Source organism: Curcuma longa, chromosome 3 (genome assembly GCF_044706935.1).
Source record: "Curcuma longa cultivar G26 ecotype Majalengka, Jawa Barat chromosome 3, ITB_CL_G26_1.1, whole genome shotgun sequence".
NCBI classification, from domain to species: domain Eukaryota; kingdom Viridiplantae; phylum Streptophyta; class Magnoliopsida; order Zingiberales; family Zingiberaceae; genus Curcuma; species Curcuma longa.
Genome location: NC_133863.1, coordinates 8,903,163 through 8,924,130, shown reverse-complemented (window position 1 = coordinate 8,924,130; position 20,968 = coordinate 8,903,163). Strand labels below are relative to the sequence as shown.

Below are 20,968 nucleotides of genomic sequence, written 5' to 3'. Positions count from 1 at the left end.
AAATTTGATTGAATTAAATCATGGTATAATTAAAGAATGACTAGCAGGACTCGTCGATATCATTCACACCTTCTGTTAAAATAATGTATTTGAGATCTTCATCATTCTCTCTCAAACTTTGTCAGAAAATTACTGTTCGTTGATTAATGCCTTGACTATCTATGACTTCCCGGAACAAGTATCTTTAGCCCTCGTGCGTATTGGGTGAGGCGATAATTGGAGGAAACAGAATCGAAGGAAGCAAACCCGAAGCCGCGCCGGGTGCAATGTCGTTGGCCGTCAATGCTGCACTAGTGTAGCCATCACTGCATATGAACTGCACATGCGGCCCTCCATCAGCCGTCCGTTGGGCGGGGTCTGAGAAGAGATGCGTTAGATCAGGAAGGTCGCATAGACACATATATGCATCCGTTCTTAGCGATGCGCAAATGTATGCGCCGCTTTTAAGATTTAGTTTTTTTTTTTAATATAATTTTGTAATCTTTGTTAGAGCATCTGCATTGGTGCGTTAATCGGCGTTAATAACGCTGAGAGAGAGAGAAAAAAACTGACGTGGCTGAGAGAGAGAGCATCTGCACGTTACGCGTTCATTCTTTTGAACGCGTTAATGTGCAGTGTGGTGGGCCAGCTTCTATTATTTGACGTTATAATAGGGTAAAAGTGGGTTCCACATACTTTTTAAATATATTTTTACTCGTTATAACTCCTCTGCGTTGCAGATGCTCTTATAAATAAAACAAATCGCAAAAGATATCGATAACGTTAATATGAGGTTTTTATTTCGATGTAGGATTATTTTAAGCTATTGAAAAATAAATAATACGCATGTTTTTATTAAAAAACATCAAAATGTAGGTAAAGTTTTAGTGCGTCGAAAAGTAAAATTGATATGGTACGCCAAAACAACAAAGACATCCCAACCAGACGCCTATAATATTGAGTAAATATAGAAATTTTATTTCCACATTTGACTTACAAAAATGGTATAATGAATAGTTTTCAAAATGATAAATATTAATGCATTAATAATAATACTTCAACATCTAAATTTAATGCTATTCTATATATATGACATGAAAAAATATTAATTAAATTTTTATTAAGGCTTAAGCAGTTTAAAATTTTATTTATTAAAAATTATCTTAAGTCATTAATTTTTATAATTAATTTAAAATTTTAATATTATTTTTTTAATTGGTAAGAATTAATATTTTCTTAGTCAAGTAATTTATTTTGGAATATATGATATTTGATATGATATTTAAATTATTCTATATATTTAGGAATATGTGTTTTATCATTTAATAATAATAATTCGAGTATTAAAGTTTATGTTTAATATGGATTAAAATGCATTTAAAGATCTGGCAAGTAAAGTTATATTTTTTTAAGAATATGTGTTTTACTATCAAAGTTATTCAATATATTTTGAAATATATGGTATTTGATAGTATCTTTAAATTATTTAATATATTTAGGAATCTGTGTTTTACCATTTAATAATAATAATTCAAGTATTAAAGTTTATATTTAATATGAATTAAAATGTATTTAAAGATATTAAAATGTATTTAAAGATATGTGGTATTAATATGGATTAAAAATTATATTATCAATCAATTATAGCTGTGTAAATTTATTTTTATATAGAAAAATATATTTATTTATAGAAATAATATTTAGTCAGAAAATTTTAAGACAGATAATTCAGTTTATATATATGTATATATATATAATAAATTTATATGATTAGATAAAATTTATTAGAATTAAAATAATTTTTATTATATTTTAATAGAATAAATCGTTTAGACTTTGTCAAAATCGTGTTGGAACTAACTATCTATTTATAAGAGTTAGATTGAGAAAATTGTTTATTAAAACCATCTATCGAACTCCCTCAACCCTAAACGGCCGGTGCCTTCTCGCGCACACCCCTCCACCGCTAGCGCTGTTCGTGCTCGCGCCAGCCCGTGAGCCGCCCGATCAGGCCACGCCGGGGAGCGTCCTCCACGCCGTCGCTCTTCGATTTCTCTGGCGGCAATCATCATTCCGGTCCCGTTGTTCCGGCCATGAAGAAGCGTTCCCGTGCCCAACGAATGATGAGCATGGAAGCCGAGTTAATTCCAGGGCTGCCGGACTGCCTCGCTCTCGAGTGCCTCCTCCGCCTCCCCTTCCACGCCATCCTCAACGCTCGGACCGTCTGCAAGAGGTGGAAGCACGAGCTCGACTCGCCGTCCTTCTACAACTTCCGCAGGGCCGCCGGCCTCGCCCCCCGCGTCGTCTCGTTGCTCCTCCGGGGCAAGCTCCCGCACACCATGGGTAAGCTTCACCTAGCCCTATACGAGCTTGACACGGACGTCTGCACCATGCGGCAGCTGGCCCCCGAGCGGCCACGGCCGCCGCCCTCTGACCGCCCCAACCTCAGGATGACCTTCAGCGATGCCGCGGTCGTCGGGCGAGAGCTGGTGGTGATAGGTGGATGGGACGCGATGGAAAACCGCCGTTCTGGTGAAGTCAACATCTACAACCTACTCTCCGGGGCCTGGCGCCCAGGCGCTCCAAACCCGGCTCCAGAGCGGTTATACAGAAATGCCAAGATTGGAGGGAAGTTGTTAGTCATTGGCGGGAGGGACGACGAACGTAAAAAGCTGCAATCGGCGCTCGTGTACGACGTGGCTTCCGACACGTGGCTTGAGATACCGGATTTGGGGCAGGAAAGTTCCATTGACGGCGGTAACTTGTGCGATAAGTTTTGGCAAAGCAAGAAGGAATACAACAGTGTGATTCGACGCTGCAGGGAAAATTTATTATTAGACGACGATGACGATTTAAGATTCAACCCTACCGAGGGAGAGAAAGAGATAATCGTTTGCGCTCCTAAACAGAAGAAATCTGAAGAGATGGGGAGGAAGTTTATATTAAATGAAGAGGTTTTAAGGAATTTGAGGCAGCGGTTAGGAATACTTCCAAATGAGGTCGGACGATATATTGAATCCTTTTTTAGCGGCCGGTTGTGAAAACAAGATTAAGTGAATTTGATAAGATATTAGTTAGGTATATTTTTTTCTTTTCATTTGGAACATTGAAATCTTTTTTGTTTATTACATTAAATTTGTGTTTTTATTGGAATTTAATGCTTTAGATTTAATGCACTTTTAATAAATAAGTAAGCAAATATAAGAGCACTGAGATTACTGATTGCCTTTTTCTTTCCCTCCTCTGTGTTTGAGATGCTACTATTTCTAGAAATGAAGGTTGGCACTCCATCGTTTATATCATTTACAATATTTACAATTGGCCAAAGAGCACTAGCCTTTTTATTTAAAATAATTTTAGATCATCAAATTGGACTCTATATAGGTCTATCTGTATTACTACTACATATCTTTTAATGATGGGAAATCGATCAGTGGATGTCTAATTGATCTCAGTAGCATATGTTTATATAATTTATCTTCAATTGATCTTTTTGATTTTTCTATTTTCATGACGGGTAATTATTTTGCATATGTAGGTGGTTAATGTCAACTATTAATTTAATTGTTCAGTTCATCTTCCAATTTTGAATATCATACATTACCTCGTCCTTATTAATTTTTCCCTATTGCTTGGGGATTTTCCAGAAGCAGGGATATGATAATCATTTTGACATGTTAATATATATACAATCACATTCAAATCAATGAGAACAATCAATTTGTTGGAAAACATAGGATTTTATTAAATCATGCTCAGGTTGAGGGGTGAGTATTCGGTTAAAACCGAACTGAACCGAACCGAACCGAATAAACCGAAAACCGAATAAACCAATTTTTTTCGAACCAACCGAACCGACCGAATTTCCCAATAAAAATCGAACAAACCGAACCAATATTTTATCGGTTAATTCGGTTTTCGACCGAATTAACTGAATTTTTTTAAATATTAACAAAATTTTATTAATAAATTAGAGATTTATATATTTATTTACTTAAAATTTATAAATTATTTTTTAATTTAATTAATTCGGTTTAACCGAATAAGAAAATTTAAAACCGAACCGAATTAACCGAATTAATCGATTTTTTTTTAAAAAATAATCGAACTTCCGAAATAACCGAACCGAATTAAAAATTCGGTTCGGTTTGATCGGTTTATTCGGTTTAACCGAATTTTTGCTCACCCCCTATTGGAAAGGAACAGGGACACGACACACATACCGGGACCGGAGGATCGCGAGAACTGGCGCTCCGATCTGGAACGCAGCGTCGATGACCAGGAACATAGGCATCGTGACAAGTACTGGGAATCTCGAAAATTATTTCAGATCTTGGAAAGTAAAAAAATAAGAGCCATGGAAATCAATCAGTCAGAATCAGAAAAATAGATGTGTTGTGGCCTCATCGGTGCTGGAACAGGGGCAGTGGGAGCGTACACTACAAAAATTAACGGAAATAGCGACGGGCCAATTCCGTCGCTATTCGGTGGCTAATCGAGGTTAACGACCGATTAGCGACGGAAATCGACCGTCGCGTAAAATTCGGTCGCTGACGTCACTTTAGCAACTAAATTAAAAAATCCGTCGCTAATTAGCGATGAAATTTTTAATTCCGTCGCTAATTTAAAGAAAAAAATTAAAAAAATAAATATTGATTAGCGACGGAATTTTATAATTTAAAATTCCGTCACTAATTTAAAGAAAAAAATTTAAAAAAATCATTTATTAGCGACGGAATGATAAATTCCGTCGCTATTAATTTATTTTTTTAATATAATTTATTTTATTTTTCTGAATTTCCTGTTTATATATCAAAATATCTAAATACAATATTACAATCACATTAATCTCTAGATACAACATATCAAAATACACCACATATCAAAATACATCACATTAATCTGAATATACCACATATCAAAATATCTGAATACAACATTAATACAATAATATCTGAATACAACACTAATATGTAGATACACTGATACTGTATCTAATGCCAAAATATAATAATATATCAAAAACTTATCTAAACAAGCCCAGCCAAAATAGGTTAGTAATAATTTAATTATAACAACCTATTTGAAAAATGAATGCTTACAAGTAATAACTTTTAAAAAAATTAAAAGTAATAGAAATGCTAATCTACCTTGCAGACAGCTACTAATCAGGAGCATTAGGGTCCAAACTCGTTAGGGTGCAAGAAAAAAAAATTAATGGAAACAAAAACAACTTCATTATAAGGTGGTTAAATTGACTTACCACAAACTCGTCGTAGTAGAAGGTGCGCATGCCCTGATCGACATACCTCCAAGTATGTCCTGAACGACATACTCGCTCACGGAACTTACTAGAAATATATGCGGCAACTTTATGGCCCTCTGGAGTAAAACTGCATTAAAAACCATGTAAATGTTAGACATATGTTATAAAACAAATTATGAATTAAAAAGTACTAAATCTACCAATACTTACCACCCGGTAACAACTCTCAAAACTGTCCGGCCACCTAGTGTTGCTGCCTGATAAGACATATCTATATCTGCAAAATCATAAATGAAGAAAAGGAAAAAATGCTACAATGAATTTCTGAGGGAGCAATCTGTTGAGAAAGAAGATTGTTTTGATTATTGCAGATATTGTAAATACTAACATCTCTTGCTGTAGATTCCAGTAATTTGATCCTTTTCTAGGAAAAAAAAACATGTTGAGAGTATTCTTTTGTCTCCTCACCTCTCTGAAATTCGACCTATCGGTTGACAGGATCATCAGGAATGAAACTTCATGCTCATCGTATTGATGTACCAGCAGGAGAGGTAAGCAACCACATTATTGTTCTTTTCATATTGAGGTCATTAGCAATTAATATCAAAACTAAGAAGATGAATTTTTAAGTTTCACAAACAATGCATTTATCTGCTCTCAATGACTAAATATATATTTGCAGAACGTAGTTTCAAAAATTGTGTCATATTTTCAGCAAGGATCACACTCTGTCTGCATTCTTTCAGCATGTGGTGTTGCATCTGAAGTGAAGTTTTTTCCAACCTACGACAACTGGTTGTGGTATTGTAGGTTACCAGGTTTGTGGTTTCATCATCTCAGTCTCCTGTCAGTAACCAATGTAGAACAAGAAAGATTGATATCCACTTTGTTGCTTACATTTGGAAACCTAGACTGGATTTATCATACATGTTCTTGTGTGTTTGTGTTCAGGGTATGTTCGAGATATTGTCACTGACAGGCACATTGATGCTCCCTCTCCCGGATAAAACTGAGCAGCAGAGACTAGTGAGTGGATTAGCAGGGATTTTACTAGCATCATCTCCAGTTCAGGTTTGTTAAAGCATTGTAAACCAATTCTTTATATCAATTTCTTGGTTCCATTAATGGGCAAGTATAACAAACAAACAAACAAACACAGTTCATCTTTTATGAACACTGTTGATTGCTAATGAAAGTTATGGTCATCACTTGCTCAACTCTTTTATGCAGGTAGTTGTGGGGCCTTCAACATGGTGGCTCGTTAGGAAAATCATTCAACATATCTACTACATTCAATGAAACTCATGCAATACGTATCCAGCATCACAATCCAACAAAAAACATAAGGAGATATTCTCCCTAGTGAACTGTCGGAGGTGAGGGAGAATACCGGAGGGAGAGCGCCGGAGGCGAGGCGAGGATAGAAACCCTAGATTTCGCCGGAGGAGAGTAGCCGCGAGGAACTGCCGGAGGTGAGGGAGAATACCGGAGGGAGAGCGCCAGAGGAGAGGGAGATTGCCGGAGGGGAGGGAGATTGCCGAAGGGAGAGCGCCGGAGAGGAGGGAGATTGCCGGAAGGAGAGCGCCGGAGGGAGAAGCTTTGCTGGAGAAGAACAACGCCGGAGCAGCGTTCACCGGAGGTAGGAAGTCGTCGCGCGAGGAGAGAATGCCGGAGGAGAGAACGCTGGAGGAGACAACGCCGGCCGCGGGATTGTGCGCCGCGAGCAGCCGCACGAGAGAGAAGACTGGGGAGCAGAGTTCACCGGAGGTAGGATGTCGCCGGAGGAGAGTGCCGGAGGGAGGAAGTACGCCGGAGGGAGGAGAGAACGCTGTAAGAGAGAACAAAGAAACGCGCGCGCACAAAGAAAAGGGTCGGCGGAGCCCTAAAATCGCGACTTTAGCTACGGATTTTAATTTCGTCGCTATTAATAGCGACATAATATTAATTTCCGTAGCTAATTAGCGACGAAATTAATATTCCGTCGCTAATTAATTAGCGACGGATTTTAATTCTGTCGCTAATTAGAGACAAAAATTAATATTTCGTCGCTATTTATAGCGACGGATTTTAATTCCGCTGCTAATTCCGTTATTATTTCATGAATTTCTTGTAGTGACGTAGCCTTCCCTTATTGCCGCTAATATCTCTTCGACCGCGGCAGCGGCTGCAGCAGCGGCAGCGGTCTGGGCGGCTGCGGCGGCGGAGGCGATCGCCTTGCGGAGTTGGCTGGAGCTTCGTGGTCGCCGGCGAGCCATGGGAAAGGGGAAGGGGAAGACGGGAGGAGAGGAGCGCGCGGGGTGAGTTTAAATAGCGTTACACTCTTCTTCCGACTTCTGGAACCTACTAGAAGCTTCGCACCATCCTACAGGCAACTGACTTGAGTTGAGTTCGAGCCAGTTCGGAGTTGAGTTGAGTTGAGTTGAGTTGAGTGCATATCTTCCGTGTCGATCGCTGCCGTAGCTGTAGGCTCATAACTTCTTTAGAGAACGTAAACATAGTTAGCTAGAGGATTAATCATTTCACAGAAATAATTACATTCGTGGAGAAATTAAGCTAATTAATTAAGGTTCGAATTATCAATTGTATTTTATATATTAATCAAATAGTTGAGAACGTAGAGATATATATGCTGACTTGGTAGGTAAGGAGTCTTTTTATTCACCAACAAAAAATTGTAGGTTTCTATGATGTGTATGTTGGTCCACATCTTTTGTCATGTAATGATTGAATTCTTATATATTTTTTCCTTAATTATTTAATTATGAGAAGGATTAATTAATAGTTTAATTAAAGCTAAACAATTACAAAATTGAGTAGTGCTACTTTGGGATTTGACTTATTCCTCTAGATAGTTTAATGCACTAAGAATAGATATATAGTTTAATGTCTATCTATTCTTGCAATATTCATGATCATCATATATATTTTGACATTGAAGATTAATTAATAAATATTATTATTATAATTATTTCGTTCTAGTTGTACTGAGCATGGTTGAGAATATAAACATCAAAGATCACTTCTGATATATATTAATTAGAAAAGACTTTGAAAAAAAATAAAAGAAAAAAGTTTCTGAAGTAATTAAAAGACGGCTTCAGATTGGTCAAAGTCTGAATTTTATGTCAAAGGCAAACTAGTCAAAGCACCTCTCTCTTGAAATGAAAAACATCTTCTTATACCTTCTTTCATTAGCACCTACGTGCATATACAAGTAGTTCTCTTCACATAAGATCTCTTCCGCCTTAGAGAAGTATCTTCAAGAGCTAGCAATCGATGGCGGCCGGAGGAGGAGGAGAAGCCAGCCGGTCGATGGAGGAGACGCCGACATGGGCCGTGGCCGTCGTGTGCTTGGTCATCGTCGTCATCTCTATACTAATTGAGCATGCCATCCACCTCCTCGGCAAGGTATATAATTAAGCTTCCTTGCTTGTTTCTAAGTCTACGAGCAGAGCTGATCCTTTGGCCTGATGTACTGGGATTCTTAATTGCGTCTCGCAGTGGCTGCAAAAGAGTCATAAACGAGCACTCTACGAGGCACTGGAGAAGATCAAATCTGGTATGGAATTGATTCCAGACCATCATCTCTCCAATAATATTGCAGCAGAGCTGAAGCGATTGATTCTGATGTTGTTGTTTAATTGGCAGAATTGATGCTGATGGGGTTCATATCCTTTCTGCTAACGGTCTTACAGAGCAGCATCTCGAAGATTTGTGTGCCCATGAGCGTCGGCAACTCATGGCACCCGTGCAGCCCCTCAGAAGAGGAAGACATCACTGAACATTTGGAGGATCCCGACGAGAACACTGGAGGACGACGAAGGCTTCTGCAGACTGCTGGTTCTGTCCGTGCCTTCAGACGAGTTTTGGCCGCAGGGGGGTCGTCAGATACCTGCCCAGAGGCAAGTAGACTGAGTTCGGTACTGGCTAATGTTCATATTTTTCAGAGATCGATCCTTTGTGTTCATCATCAAGTTCTTAAAACGTGCAGGGGAAAGTGGCTTTGATTTCTGGTGAAGCCATCAATCAGCTTCATATCTTTATCTTCGTGTTGGTGTCTCCCATGTCCTCTACTGCATCTGCACGTTGGCTTTTGGTCGACTCAAGGTAAACAAGTGCATGTTTATTCGAAGAGAGAATTTGCAGAAACACATGCTTATTTGAGTATTGTGATGCAGATGAGGAGGTGGAAAGCTTGGGAAATGGAGACTAGAACAGCTGAATACCAATTCACTCATGGTAGCTAACTTGCCTTAGAAATAAGCAAATTGATAAAGTTTTGTTGTTGTTGTGAACATCAGCAGCAAAATCTGATTGCAACTGCAACTTTGTGCAAAAGATCCTGACAGGTTTCGGTTTGCAAGAGATACATCGTTCGGCCGCCGACACTTGAACTTCTGGAGCAAATCGCCATTGCTCATCTGGATTGTAAGATCGAGTCCACAACATTAAACAACAAGAGCGGAAATATGGATACTAACTAACTAACCAGAAGTTACCTTTAATTATTTCAAACAGGTGTGTTTCTTCAGACAATTTGTGAGCTCGGTATCGAAAGTCAACTACTTGACGTTAAGGCATGGATTTATCATGGTAAGTTGCAGTTCTTATGATAACATATATAGTCGATCAACACACACAGATGATTCAGAGTCACATAAAATGTCTCAGGCACACTTGGCACCACAAAGCTCAAGCAAGTTCAATTTCCAGAAGTACATTAAGAGATCACTGGAAGAAGATTTCACAGTAGTCGTCGGAATAAGGTATATAAATGCTGATCGACCTTACGATAAACTGGTTGCGAAGACTTAGGACTCTTTGTTGAAGAAAAATTAGTTTGATCACCTTCTTTACTATTGACAGTCCTGCAATATGGTTCATGGCTGTGGTCTTCCTGCTATTTAATACCCATGGTAAGGCAATTGACATTTCTGCATGCCTTCAAAATAGCGTTGAGAACTCACTGTGTATGTTTTCAGGGTGGCATTCCTACTTGTGGCAACCATTCATTCCTTTGATTGTGAGTACTAACTCTGAAGTGCAAAATGTTTTTTCTTCTATTCTTTTTTTTTTTCTGTGAATTTATAATTGCTACAACAACACTTTAAATGCCTAAAATTAATGTTTGCAGATCATTGTCATGGTCGGAACAAAATTTCAAGTAATTATCACAAAGATGGCAATACAGATCATGGAACGTGGAGATGTCGTTAAGGGCGTTCCAGTTGTTCAACCTCGAGACAATCTGTTCTGGTTCAATCGCACAGGCCTTCTCCTCTTCCTTATTCACTTCGTCATATTTCAGGTGAATTTTAACTCCAAGTCTCTCTCTCTCTCTCTCTCTCTCAATAGCAAATTAAATAATGGTCTTAATTTGCTCTGCAGAATGCATTTCAGCTGGCCTTCTTTGCCTGGAGTTGGGCGTGAGAAACAAAAGCCTCTTCTTTTAATTAAACTTAAGTTGTTCAAGATTACAAATCTAAATTCTCCTTGCTTGGATCGATGGCAGTACGAATTCGGCTACCCTTCATGCTTCCACAAGCGAATCGAAGATATTAGAATTCGCATCTCCATGGGGTTAGTGATCTCCAAACCTGTAAATGAGTTACAATGACTGACAGCGTGAGCTTTCTGATACATGTTTTCCTTTGTGCAGCATTCTCATTCAGGTCTTGTGCAGCTATGTGACACTGCCTCTGTATGCATTGGTGACGCAGGTATATAGATCTTGATTTAATTAGTATAATCACAAAGCTCACCCAACGTAAACTCATATCGATCTTCTACAGATGGGGACGAACCTGAAGCCTACTATTTTCAGCGAGAGGGTGGCCACTGCTCTGAGGAAATGGTGTAGAATACCAGAAATTGGAGGGCTAAACCCGTTAACCTGATAACCCAAACCCGTTAGGAATTCTTAAAAAAAACAAAGCAAAAAGAGGAGTCGCGATTTCTGCCGGTTGGAAATCACGGAGGACAGGGGTTAAGGGAGGAGGAGGCGGCACGGGCTTATCGAAAACCAACCCTAACCCTAGCGCCGCTGCCTCCTCTCTCGGGTGTCTCTGCTTGTGTTTTGGCCGCCGCCTTTGCTCGTCGACCGCTGTCGTCGCACACGAGGAAGAGGCGAAAGGGGAAAACTCTACTCGGGTGTGCGGTTGAGGAGAAGAGGAAACCGCCGCATTCTTCTATTCTTCTACCTCTTTCGCTGGCTCGCGAAGCTCTGTCGGCTTCGTCTGGTTGCGTGGATTTGCTTGGAGGGGAAGGGAGTGACAAGAAGACCTAGCCGCCGCCTCCCTCGCCGGTGAACAAGTGCTAGGCTTCAAAGCAAGGTAAGATTTCGTGGTTGCTATTTAGTTCGTGGGATTGTTGGCTTCGTTTGTAACTTTGAGTATTCAACTTTTAGTGCTAGCCTTCAAAACCAAGTGCCAATGCAATCACTCAAGTCTCGAGCTTTCAAGTCCACTGAACTTCTTCTAAGCTCCAAGCTTCATCTAAATAAAGCAATTAATACTATCGTGCATTATATTTAAGGCATTTTTTTCTCAAATTTAAAGGTGGCAATGATATAGGACCTCAAAAAACCCTAGAAAAGATGCCCCTTAATGAATTGGAAGTGTAGATATACAACGATCCAACCCAACAACCAATGTTTTCGGTTTGCTACCCATTTGAGGAATAAGCTTCGTAAATTCGCCATTGCTAGGTCTCAAACTCCAACTGCTTGGTCTGTCATTGACAGGCTTAATTATCGCAACATGCCCTCTGGGAGTGATTCCTAAGCTTAACTTAATCAAGCTCTCTTGAGTCCATTATGGAGGATTAGATATATTAAATCTAAGTGATTCACTTATAAAAACGCAAGAATGCTAAATAAAATTATAGCATATAATTTATTTAGAATCCTAGCATATGACTGAAGTGTCAAAATGGCCAGATTTGGGCTTGGTTTGGCCTTAGTAGACCTGTTTTTAGTGTGTGGAGCCTAACCTGACCCAACCTGTCAAAAGCGCATGGCGATTGAAAGACCGAATTGAACTGGCGAAAGCTCATTAATGAAATAGAAGACGCAATTTTTTTAGATAATTTAATTTATCAATATTTCCAACACAATTTAATTAACCACTAAATGACTTTATTCAATCAAATTTAACTTAATTGAATCAAAAACTTTTGTTTCTTCCCAAAACATAATCTTGGACTTAGGGAAGAAGTTTGACCAAAGCGTGCTTTGGTTTTTAGAGGTCCAACAATAAGTTAATGGTATAATTAAAGAATGATAGAATTTAGCTGAATATATAAGAAGAAAGGCTTTTGGTATCCAATTTTTAAAAAAAAAGACTGAAAGAATTACAAGCACTGGGAAGTTATGGTTTCAGTACCCATGTATATGTTATCAGCCCAAAGGACGGTGTAAAGAAGGCAGGCGAGAGAACAGATCCATTTAGGTGGATGATCAATGGTTTCTCAACATTTGCAAATCAATGTTCTGAGACGCATTACTCGGGGAGTTTCACAACATGTGGTTTTATCTGATAATTCTGTTTTGTGTGTGTGTGTGTTCACATGTTGTTCAAAAACAAATAACATGCTCTTCAACAAGTAAAACTCAACCTTTTGTAGTAAGTAAGTTTTGAGTAGTGTTTTAACAGAAACACTTCTTCAGTCTTTTATGTAATACAATTGGAATTTCTCAGTTCACTCGATGAGATTTAATATCTTCGAAAGACTTGGCATAAGGGAATGCTTTATGAAAGATATCTAAGAGAAGAAGTATTATTTGCAGGAAATTGTGACTGGATTCAGCTTTTGAAGAAGATGGTGAGAAATACGTCGGTGTTTACCTCTCACATGATGATGTAGTTTCAAAAGGCTCAGTGATCAAAGCAATCTACAAGCTCTTCATATATGATCAACTACGTGCCGAGCACATGAAGGTGACAAAAAGTTCTAGAATAACTGATATTCATAATACAGGAGTTGTTTTTACCTGGACTTTTTAACGGAGTTATTTATCATTTTATCTTCGTGTTTTTATGTAGGCGAAGAGTATTTCCATACCAAATCTCTTGATGGGTTTTGTTGTAAAGTTGCATTGAACAAGTTCAACAGTTTAAAATCTGGTCTACTTGTCAACGATTGTTGCATTTTTGGAGCTGACGTTTTGGAGGCTTTCGAATGCAAATTAGACAAAGAGGGAATTACTGAATCCTTGTCCCTAAACGACGACATAACTCCTCGTTTATATACTTGGGTAATCAAGGATGTTTCCAAATCGAACGTGAAACTAAACTCAATCGTTTTCTGCAGGCGGCTACAACTGGTATTCCATTACTCGTTCTTAATTGGATCATTGTTTAAGTAAGCTAAGATTTAAGATATAATTATTCGTTTCCTTTGATTTCGATATGTCTAGGAGTATCTCGGTCTATCCAAACTTAGACAAATACAAAGACTTCCCTGCTTTTTTCTTGAACCTCGACAATGCGGCTAATCTTGCTTCAAAGACTAGAGTCTATGTGAAGTTTTGCTTTCGCTTGTTTGATCAACACAATGAAAAGCACTGGAAGAATACAGGTTTTGACAATTTGATTGCTCTCCCTTGCTAGGCTACAACTTGATCAATCAATCATCTGTTTGTGTTTTCTTTTTTTTTATAGCGAAAAATTTGTTCTCATCTGGGAGTAACGGTTGGGGATGGCCAAAATTCTTAAGCTGGAAAGATGTACAAGATCCATCTAGAGGATTTCTTTGCAACGAGACATGCATCATTGAAGCAGCCGTTGTGGTTCTTGGATTGGACACCTTGCTTGAAGAAGAGCCAAAAGAATTTCGAGTTATCCTAAGATTTTGTCTGTTCGTTCTTTGCAAGTCCATGTATCAAGGGTACTGCCTAAAACAACACTCAATAGTTCTTAAATCCATCGAAACATCAAGTGATTTAAAATACTACAGTTTCCATAATATTTCCAATTATGACTTTGGCCTTCTGCTCTAATTAGTTAGATTATCTTGATGTGAAATGTTGTTTGTAAATAATATAGTACACACCACATTATCTCCCAATGACACTTAGGATGTCACTTTAATCTTTTGAACCCACTTAGTATTGTGTAATCATCAAGTTAAAATACATGATCATAGGACTTGTTGACTCTTTTGGACAGTCAACTACTTGGTCGTCTAATAGATCATGCATTACTAGGTAATTCCTCATCCGATGATTTATAAGCATTTTTAAGAGTGTAACAATTTGAGGCTTGAGTGGGTCTACAAATTAAAAATTTTTCACCAATTAAATCCTAAATAGCGTATCTACTACCTAAACAATCGCCACATTATTACAATTTACATGCTTAAATTATAAAATAAAATTATAACACACAATCACTTAAAGCTCTCATAATTAACTAACTTAAAGTCTTGATCTCCTAATCTTAACCTCTTCAGATGAATCCATTACGAAGGATTATATAGTTTGAATCTAAGAGATTCAATTATATAAATGCAAGAATTAATGTCAAATAAAATGGCATATCTAATTGATGAAAACTTCTCATCACTAAAGCATTGCGAAATGTAATCTACATTTAAGGCTCACATAATTACCGTGTAAATGCAAACTACTCTATCAGGGTATATCTCCATGCAAGATTTTTAGAATGATTTGCGAAATTAAAAAGTTGTATAAAAATTTGAATCATCGTGGACATGAGATTTGAAATTTTTAATTTAAGAGTAATAGTGACAATTCAAAGTTATTTTTCTTTCTAAATTAATATCATATTGGTGGTGTGAGTGATAATTAAATACTAATGAGATTTGAAATTTATATGGAGGTTTTTTTAATTATAAAGACAATAATAAATTTTTATGTATTTGAAATTATAAAAAAAAATCATTAAAAACTCTAAGGAAGATATCTTTATAAGAATTCATTGCGACTTATCTTTATAAGATATTTCTATTTTCATGTCCATGTTTAACGTATGTCTTAAAAACAACCACAAGTTAATAAATGCAATGGATCATCACATGATTCAAAATACCAAAGGTGCCTTAAAATATATATGCTATCGATCCTTAATATTTCCAATTATGCTTCTTTGCTTAGTTGGGTTTAATCATCATAGATTCACAACATAATCTTAGTGTCGAATATAATATTAGCAAATAATATACCACTATAGCGAGAGCTAACAAAACAAAGAAAAGTTTTTTAGAATAATAAATGGAAAATAAAATAAAATTGCCGCCACCAACAGATTTATATTACAGTCATGGTGATTTATCTTCCATTGCGAAGGATTATATATACTGAATGAATCTAAAAGATTCACTTATATAACTGCAAGAAAATAATCTATTAAAGTAATACTACCCGTGCAAATACACGTGGGAAAAGGACATTGAGGGTGTTGGCTTCTAGATGAGTAAAAATTCGATTAAATCGAATAAATCGATCGAACCGACTGAATTAAAAAATTCGGTTCGGTTATTTCAGAATTTTAGTTATTTTTTTAAAAAAATTGATTAATTTGGTTAATTCAGTTTGGTTTCGATTTTAAAATTTTTTATTCGGTTAAATTGAATAAACCGAATTAATCAAATTTGAAAAATAATTTATAAATTTTTAAATAAATAAATTTAGAATTCCTAATTAATTAGTAAAATTTTTGTAATATTTAAAAAATTCAATTTATTCGGTTAATTCGGTCGAAAATCGAATTAATCGATAAAATATCGATTCAATTTGTTTGATTTTTATTAAAAAAAATTAGTTGATTTAGTTGGTTCGAAAAAAATTCAATTTAATCGGTTTTTAATTAATTCGAATACTCAGCCCTATTGGCTTCCATAAAAGGGGAGATTCATTTCCTATTATTGATGCATATCTTTGCTAGAGACTTTATTAAAAATTTAAAAGGTATATCATTAAGTGATTTAATTTATTAAACAGTTAAAAGGGATAAAAAAAAATATAGTTGATAAGCGGATAACTTTAGGAGAAATTTATCCGATGACTTAATTCAATCAAATTTAACTTACTTGAATCAAAAACTTTTGTCACTTCCGTCGACATAATCTTGGACTTAGGAATAGCTTTGGTTTTTAAGTTACAAAACCTTAATGGTATAATTCAAAGAATGATGGAACTTAGATGAATATATAAGAAGAAAGGCTTTTGGTATCCAATTCAAAAGACACAGTGAAAGAATTACAAGAACACGAAGTAATGGTTTTACCCAAATACTTTATCAAGGATGGTGGAGGGAAGAAGGCAGGCGAGAGAACAGATCCATTTACCTGGATGATTGATGGTTTCTCAACAATTGCAAATCGAGGTGCTGCGTCATTACTCGGGGAGTTTCACAGCCTGTGGTTTTACCTGGTAATTTTGATTTTTTGTGTGTGCTGACATGTTGTTCAAAAACAAATACATGATGTTCTTTAACAACTGAAAATCAAGCTTTTGTAGTACTTATGTTTTAAGTAGTTTTTTATCAGACAAACATTAAATTTCTCCATAGCTAAAAGTAGTATAAATTGCAGGAAGTTGCGACTGCAATCAGTTTTAGAAGAAGGTCGTGAGAAATATGCCGGCCTTTACCTCTCACTTGATAATTCAGCTTCAAAAAACTCTGTGATCAAAGCAACTTATAAGCTCTTCATATATGATCAAATACAGGGGGAGCACATACAAAAGGAAGGTGACAATACATTTAAAGTTCCACAATAACTGATCGTAATACTGGGAGTTTCTTGCTATTTTGCAACATATCTTGATATATTTCATAAAGGAAGGATAGATATTTGTTTACCTGGATTTGTTGGTGGAGCTATTCCTATATATCATGTTATCTTCATTGTTTATGTAGGCGAAGACTATTTCCATAGCACATCCCTTGATGGATTTTGTTGTAAGATTGCATTAGACAAGTTCAACAGTCCAAAATCTGGACTACTTGTCAATGATTGTTGCATCTTTGGAGTTGATGTCTTGGAGGCTTCTGCATTCAAATTAGACAAAAAACGAATTAGTGAATCCTTGTCGCTAAACAAAGAGCTGACTCCCCGAATATATACTTGGGAAATCAAGGATGTTTCCAAATCGAAGGAGATAGTACTAAACTCTGAAACTTTTGATGCTGGCGGCTACAACTGGTATTCTATTAGTCCTTATTTGGATAATATAAGTAAACTTTGAGCATATAAGATTTAAGATATAATTATTCGTTTCTTTTGATTTTTTATGTCTAGGACTATCTCGCTCTATCCAAACTCACCCACATACAAAGATTTCCTTGGTGTTTTCTTGAAGCTGGACAATGCTGCTGGTCTTGCTGCCAATACTAGTGTCTACGTGGATTATAGCCTTTGCTTGTTGGATCAAAACAATGCCAGGCACCTGAAGTTTACAGGTTTAGAAAATTTGATTTCGCTCCTTTCCTATGCTACAACATGAAACGATCATCTGATAATGTTTTCTTATTTATTTTGTAGTGAAGCGTTTGTTCTCGTCAAAGTCTACTAGTTGGGGGTGGCATGAGTTCTTACGCTGGAACGATGTACGAGATCCAACGAGAGGATTTCTTGTTGATGATACATGCATCGTTGAAGCATCTGTTGTGGTTCTTGGAGTAGACACCATTGCTTGAACAAAGAACTACTAGTATTCATTGCGACTTATCCTTATAAGATATTTCTCTTTTCATGTCCATGTATAAGCATATCTGAAAAAAAGTGCAATAATATATGTATGCAACCGTTAATATTTTCAATTATATAATCTCTGCTTAGGTAAATTTAATTATCATAGACTCACAACATCTTAGTGTGCAATTATAGTATTAGCCAATAATATAATGCACGAACCATATTATCTCACAATGACACTTTGGATTTGACAATAGAATCTTTTACTTCTACATTATTTTTTAAAACTGTGACCCTAGCTTTTGCACACTCTATAGACAATGGTTATAAATTAATGTGGAATCATCCAATTAAAACAGTTTTAGACAAGCACGAGACTACAATGACTCTGTGGCTAGTCAACTAGACAATGATTGTCAAAAGACTATCGCCATATTATTACAATGTACATGCTCAACAACAAAAACCAAAATTAGACACAATGCAATCACTCAAGTCTCTCGTAACTTCGAGTCTTCAACTTCTACTGAGCGAGCTTTCAAGTCCACTGAACTTCTTCTAAGCTCCAAGCTTCATCTAAATAAAGCAATACTATCGTGCATTATATTTAAGACATTTTTTCTCAAATTTAAAGGTGGCAATGATATAGGACCTCAAAAAACTCTAGAAAAGATGTCCCTTAATGAATTGGAAGTGTAGATATATAACGATCCATCCCAACAACCAATGTTTTCCGGTTCGCTACCCATTTGAGGAATAAGCTTCGTAAATTCGCCATTGCTAGGTCTCAAACTCCAACTGCTTGGTCTGTCATTGACAGGCCTAATTATCGCAACATGCCCACTGGGAGTGATTCCTAAGCTTAACTTAATATATAAGCTCTCTTGAGTCCATTATGGAGGATTAGATATGTTAAATCTAAGTGATTCACTTATAAAAACGCAAGAATGCTAAATAAAATTATAGCATATAATTTATTTAGAATCCTAGCATATGACTGAAGTGTCAAAATGGCCAGATTTGGGCTTGGTTTGGCCTTAGTAGACCTGTTTTTAGTGTGTGGAGCCTAACCTGACCCAACCTGTCAAAAGCACATGGCGATTGAAAGACCGAATTGAACTGGCGAAAGCTCATTAATGAAATAGAAGACGATGCAATTTTTTTAGATAATTTAATTTATCAATATTTCCAACACAATTTAATTAACCACTAAATGACTTTATTCAATCAAATTTAACTTAATTGAATCAAAAACTTTTGTTTCTTCCCAAAACATAATCTTGGACTTAGGGAAGAAGTTTAGAGGTCCAACTTAATTAAAGAATGATAGAATTTAGCTGAATATATAAGAAGAAAGGCTTTTGGTATCCAATTTTTTAAAAAAAAGACTGAAAGAATTACAAGCACTGGGAAGTTATGGTTTCACCCATGTATGTTATCAGCCCAAAGGACGGTGGAAAGAAGAAGGCAGGCGAGAGAACAGATCCATTTAGGTGGATGATCGATGGTTTCTCAACATTTGCAAATCAATATTCTGAGACGCATTACTCGGGGAGTTTCACGACTTTAGGTCCAGTTTGCTTGGAGGTGCGAAAAAGAAAATTGAGGAAAGTTTTTCTTTGTATGAAAAAAATATAATCCATCCGTGGATCATTTTTCTCTTTTTGAGCCCTTCAAAATTGGACGGAAAGCCCGGATGGAAAATAAAATTACATTTCTCTCCTCTCTTTCTCTCCAATCGCGCAGCCTCCCTCCTGCTCTCTTCCGCTCCTCCGCCATCCCTCCTCCGCCATGACTTCGCCGCCACCTACGTCCTTCACGGCTGCGAGAAAGAAGAACAGTAGTAGGGCTTCGGCTTGCTCCTTGCTTCCTCAACGCGCGGACGACAACGAAGATTTCAGAAGCGGTTTCAGAAGTGCGAAAAGGGAGTGATGAAATCCAAAAAGAGAAAAAAGAGGCGCGATTTCAGAAGCGGAGGAAGAAGATCGCTGGTGGAGAAAAAAAAAATCTAGGGTTCACTGAACTACAGGTGCAGGCATGGAACGAAATCCGAACAAGAAGAAAAGTACAAAAAATCATTCAAAGATTGGAGTTTGCAACGACAATCGCGGGTGGAAGAAAAGGGATTGATGAAATCTAACAAGAGAAAAAAGAGGCGCAATTTCAGCAGCCAAGGAACAAGATCTCTGGAGAAGAGACAGCAGGGGCTGCAGGTGGCCAAGGACACTACTGCAAGGGAGACTGTTGTGGAGTATGCGAAGCAAGCCACTGTGAAGGCGAAGGAAACTACTGTTGCTTCTGGTGAGACAGCCATGGATTACGAGAAGCTGGCAGCCATGGATTTATTCCCTTTTCTTCATCGAGATGCAGTTTGGTGGAGCAGGGTATTTTAGAGAGTATCGAACCGGAAGGATTCCTTTTCCATCTCCTGTATTGTTTCCTTCTTTTATTTTTTTCCCTTCACCTTTCTCTTCCTTTCCCCGAAGGAAAGTTTTCCATCGTTGATTTTTTTCCGTTCTTCATCCGTCCTTTGGAACCCACGTACGATATTTTTAGAGCTTCATGATTCTTTATTTTGCTCTGTGATAATATACCCTTATAAAGTATTGTGTAATCATCAAGTTAAAATACATGATCATAGGACTTGTTGACTCTTTTGGACAGTCAACTACTTAGTCGTCTAATAGATCATGCATTACTAGGTAATTCCTCATCCGATGATTTATAAGCATTTTTAAGACTGTAACAATTTGAGGCTTGAGTGGGTCTACAAATTAAAAATTCTTCATCAATTAAATCCTAAATAACGTATCTACTACTTAAAGAATCGCCACATTATTACAATTTACATGTTTAAATTATAAAATAAGATTATAACACACAATCACTTAAAGCTCTCATAATTAACTAACTTAAAGTCTTGATCTCCTAATCTTAACCTCTTCAGATGAATCCATTACGAAGGATTAGATAGTTTGAATCTAAGAGATTCAATTATATGAATGCAAGAATTAATGTCAAATAAAATGGTATATCTAATTGGTGAAAACTTCTGATCACTAAAGC

General features: G+C 36.9%; 2 protein-coding genes, 1 long non-coding RNA gene and 1 pseudogene across 3 annotated transcripts; all 4 read left to right on the top strand.

The window, feature by feature from the left end:
• Nucleotides 1-8,521: 8,521 nt before the first annotated feature.
• On the top strand, nt 8,522-11,142 carry LOC141823634 (MLO-like protein 6). Its single transcript, XM_074710917.1, is given in 16 exon segments — nt 8,522-8,653; nt 8,747-8,804; nt 8,894-9,147; nt 9,237-9,297; nt 9,300-9,352; nt 9,424-9,484; nt 9,585-9,673; nt 9,764-9,838; nt 9,917-10,011; nt 10,112-10,161; nt 10,228-10,268; nt 10,380-10,553; nt 10,634-10,669; nt 10,758-10,825; nt 10,905-10,965; nt 11,038-11,142. Coding segments are annotated over 16 exon segments (1,413 nt in total).
• A 73-nt stretch (nt 11,143-11,215) lies between these two features.
• Nucleotides 11,216-13,266, top strand: LOC141824040 (uncharacterized). The gene is made up of 2 exons (XR_012601422.1): nt 11,216-11,577; nt 13,032-13,266. It is a non-coding gene; the product is annotated as an uncharacterized LOC141824040 (long non-coding RNA).
• Nucleotides 13,267-13,280: 14 nt separating this feature from the next.
• On the top strand, nt 13,281-14,243 carry LOC141823632 (MATH domain and coiled-coil domain-containing protein At3g58270-like; the record flags this gene model as incomplete). Its single annotated transcript, XM_074710916.1, is given in 4 exon segments — nt 13,281-13,534; nt 13,536-13,568; nt 13,662-13,822; nt 13,906-14,243. Coding segments are annotated over 4 exon segments (786 nt in total), but the record flags the coding sequence as incomplete, so codon positions are not given.
• Nucleotides 14,244-16,481: 2,238 nt separating this feature from the next.
• LOC141822801 (uncharacterized) lies at nt 16,482-17,904 on the top strand (annotated as a pseudogene).
• The last annotated feature ends 3,064 nt before the right edge of the window (nt 17,905-20,968 follow it).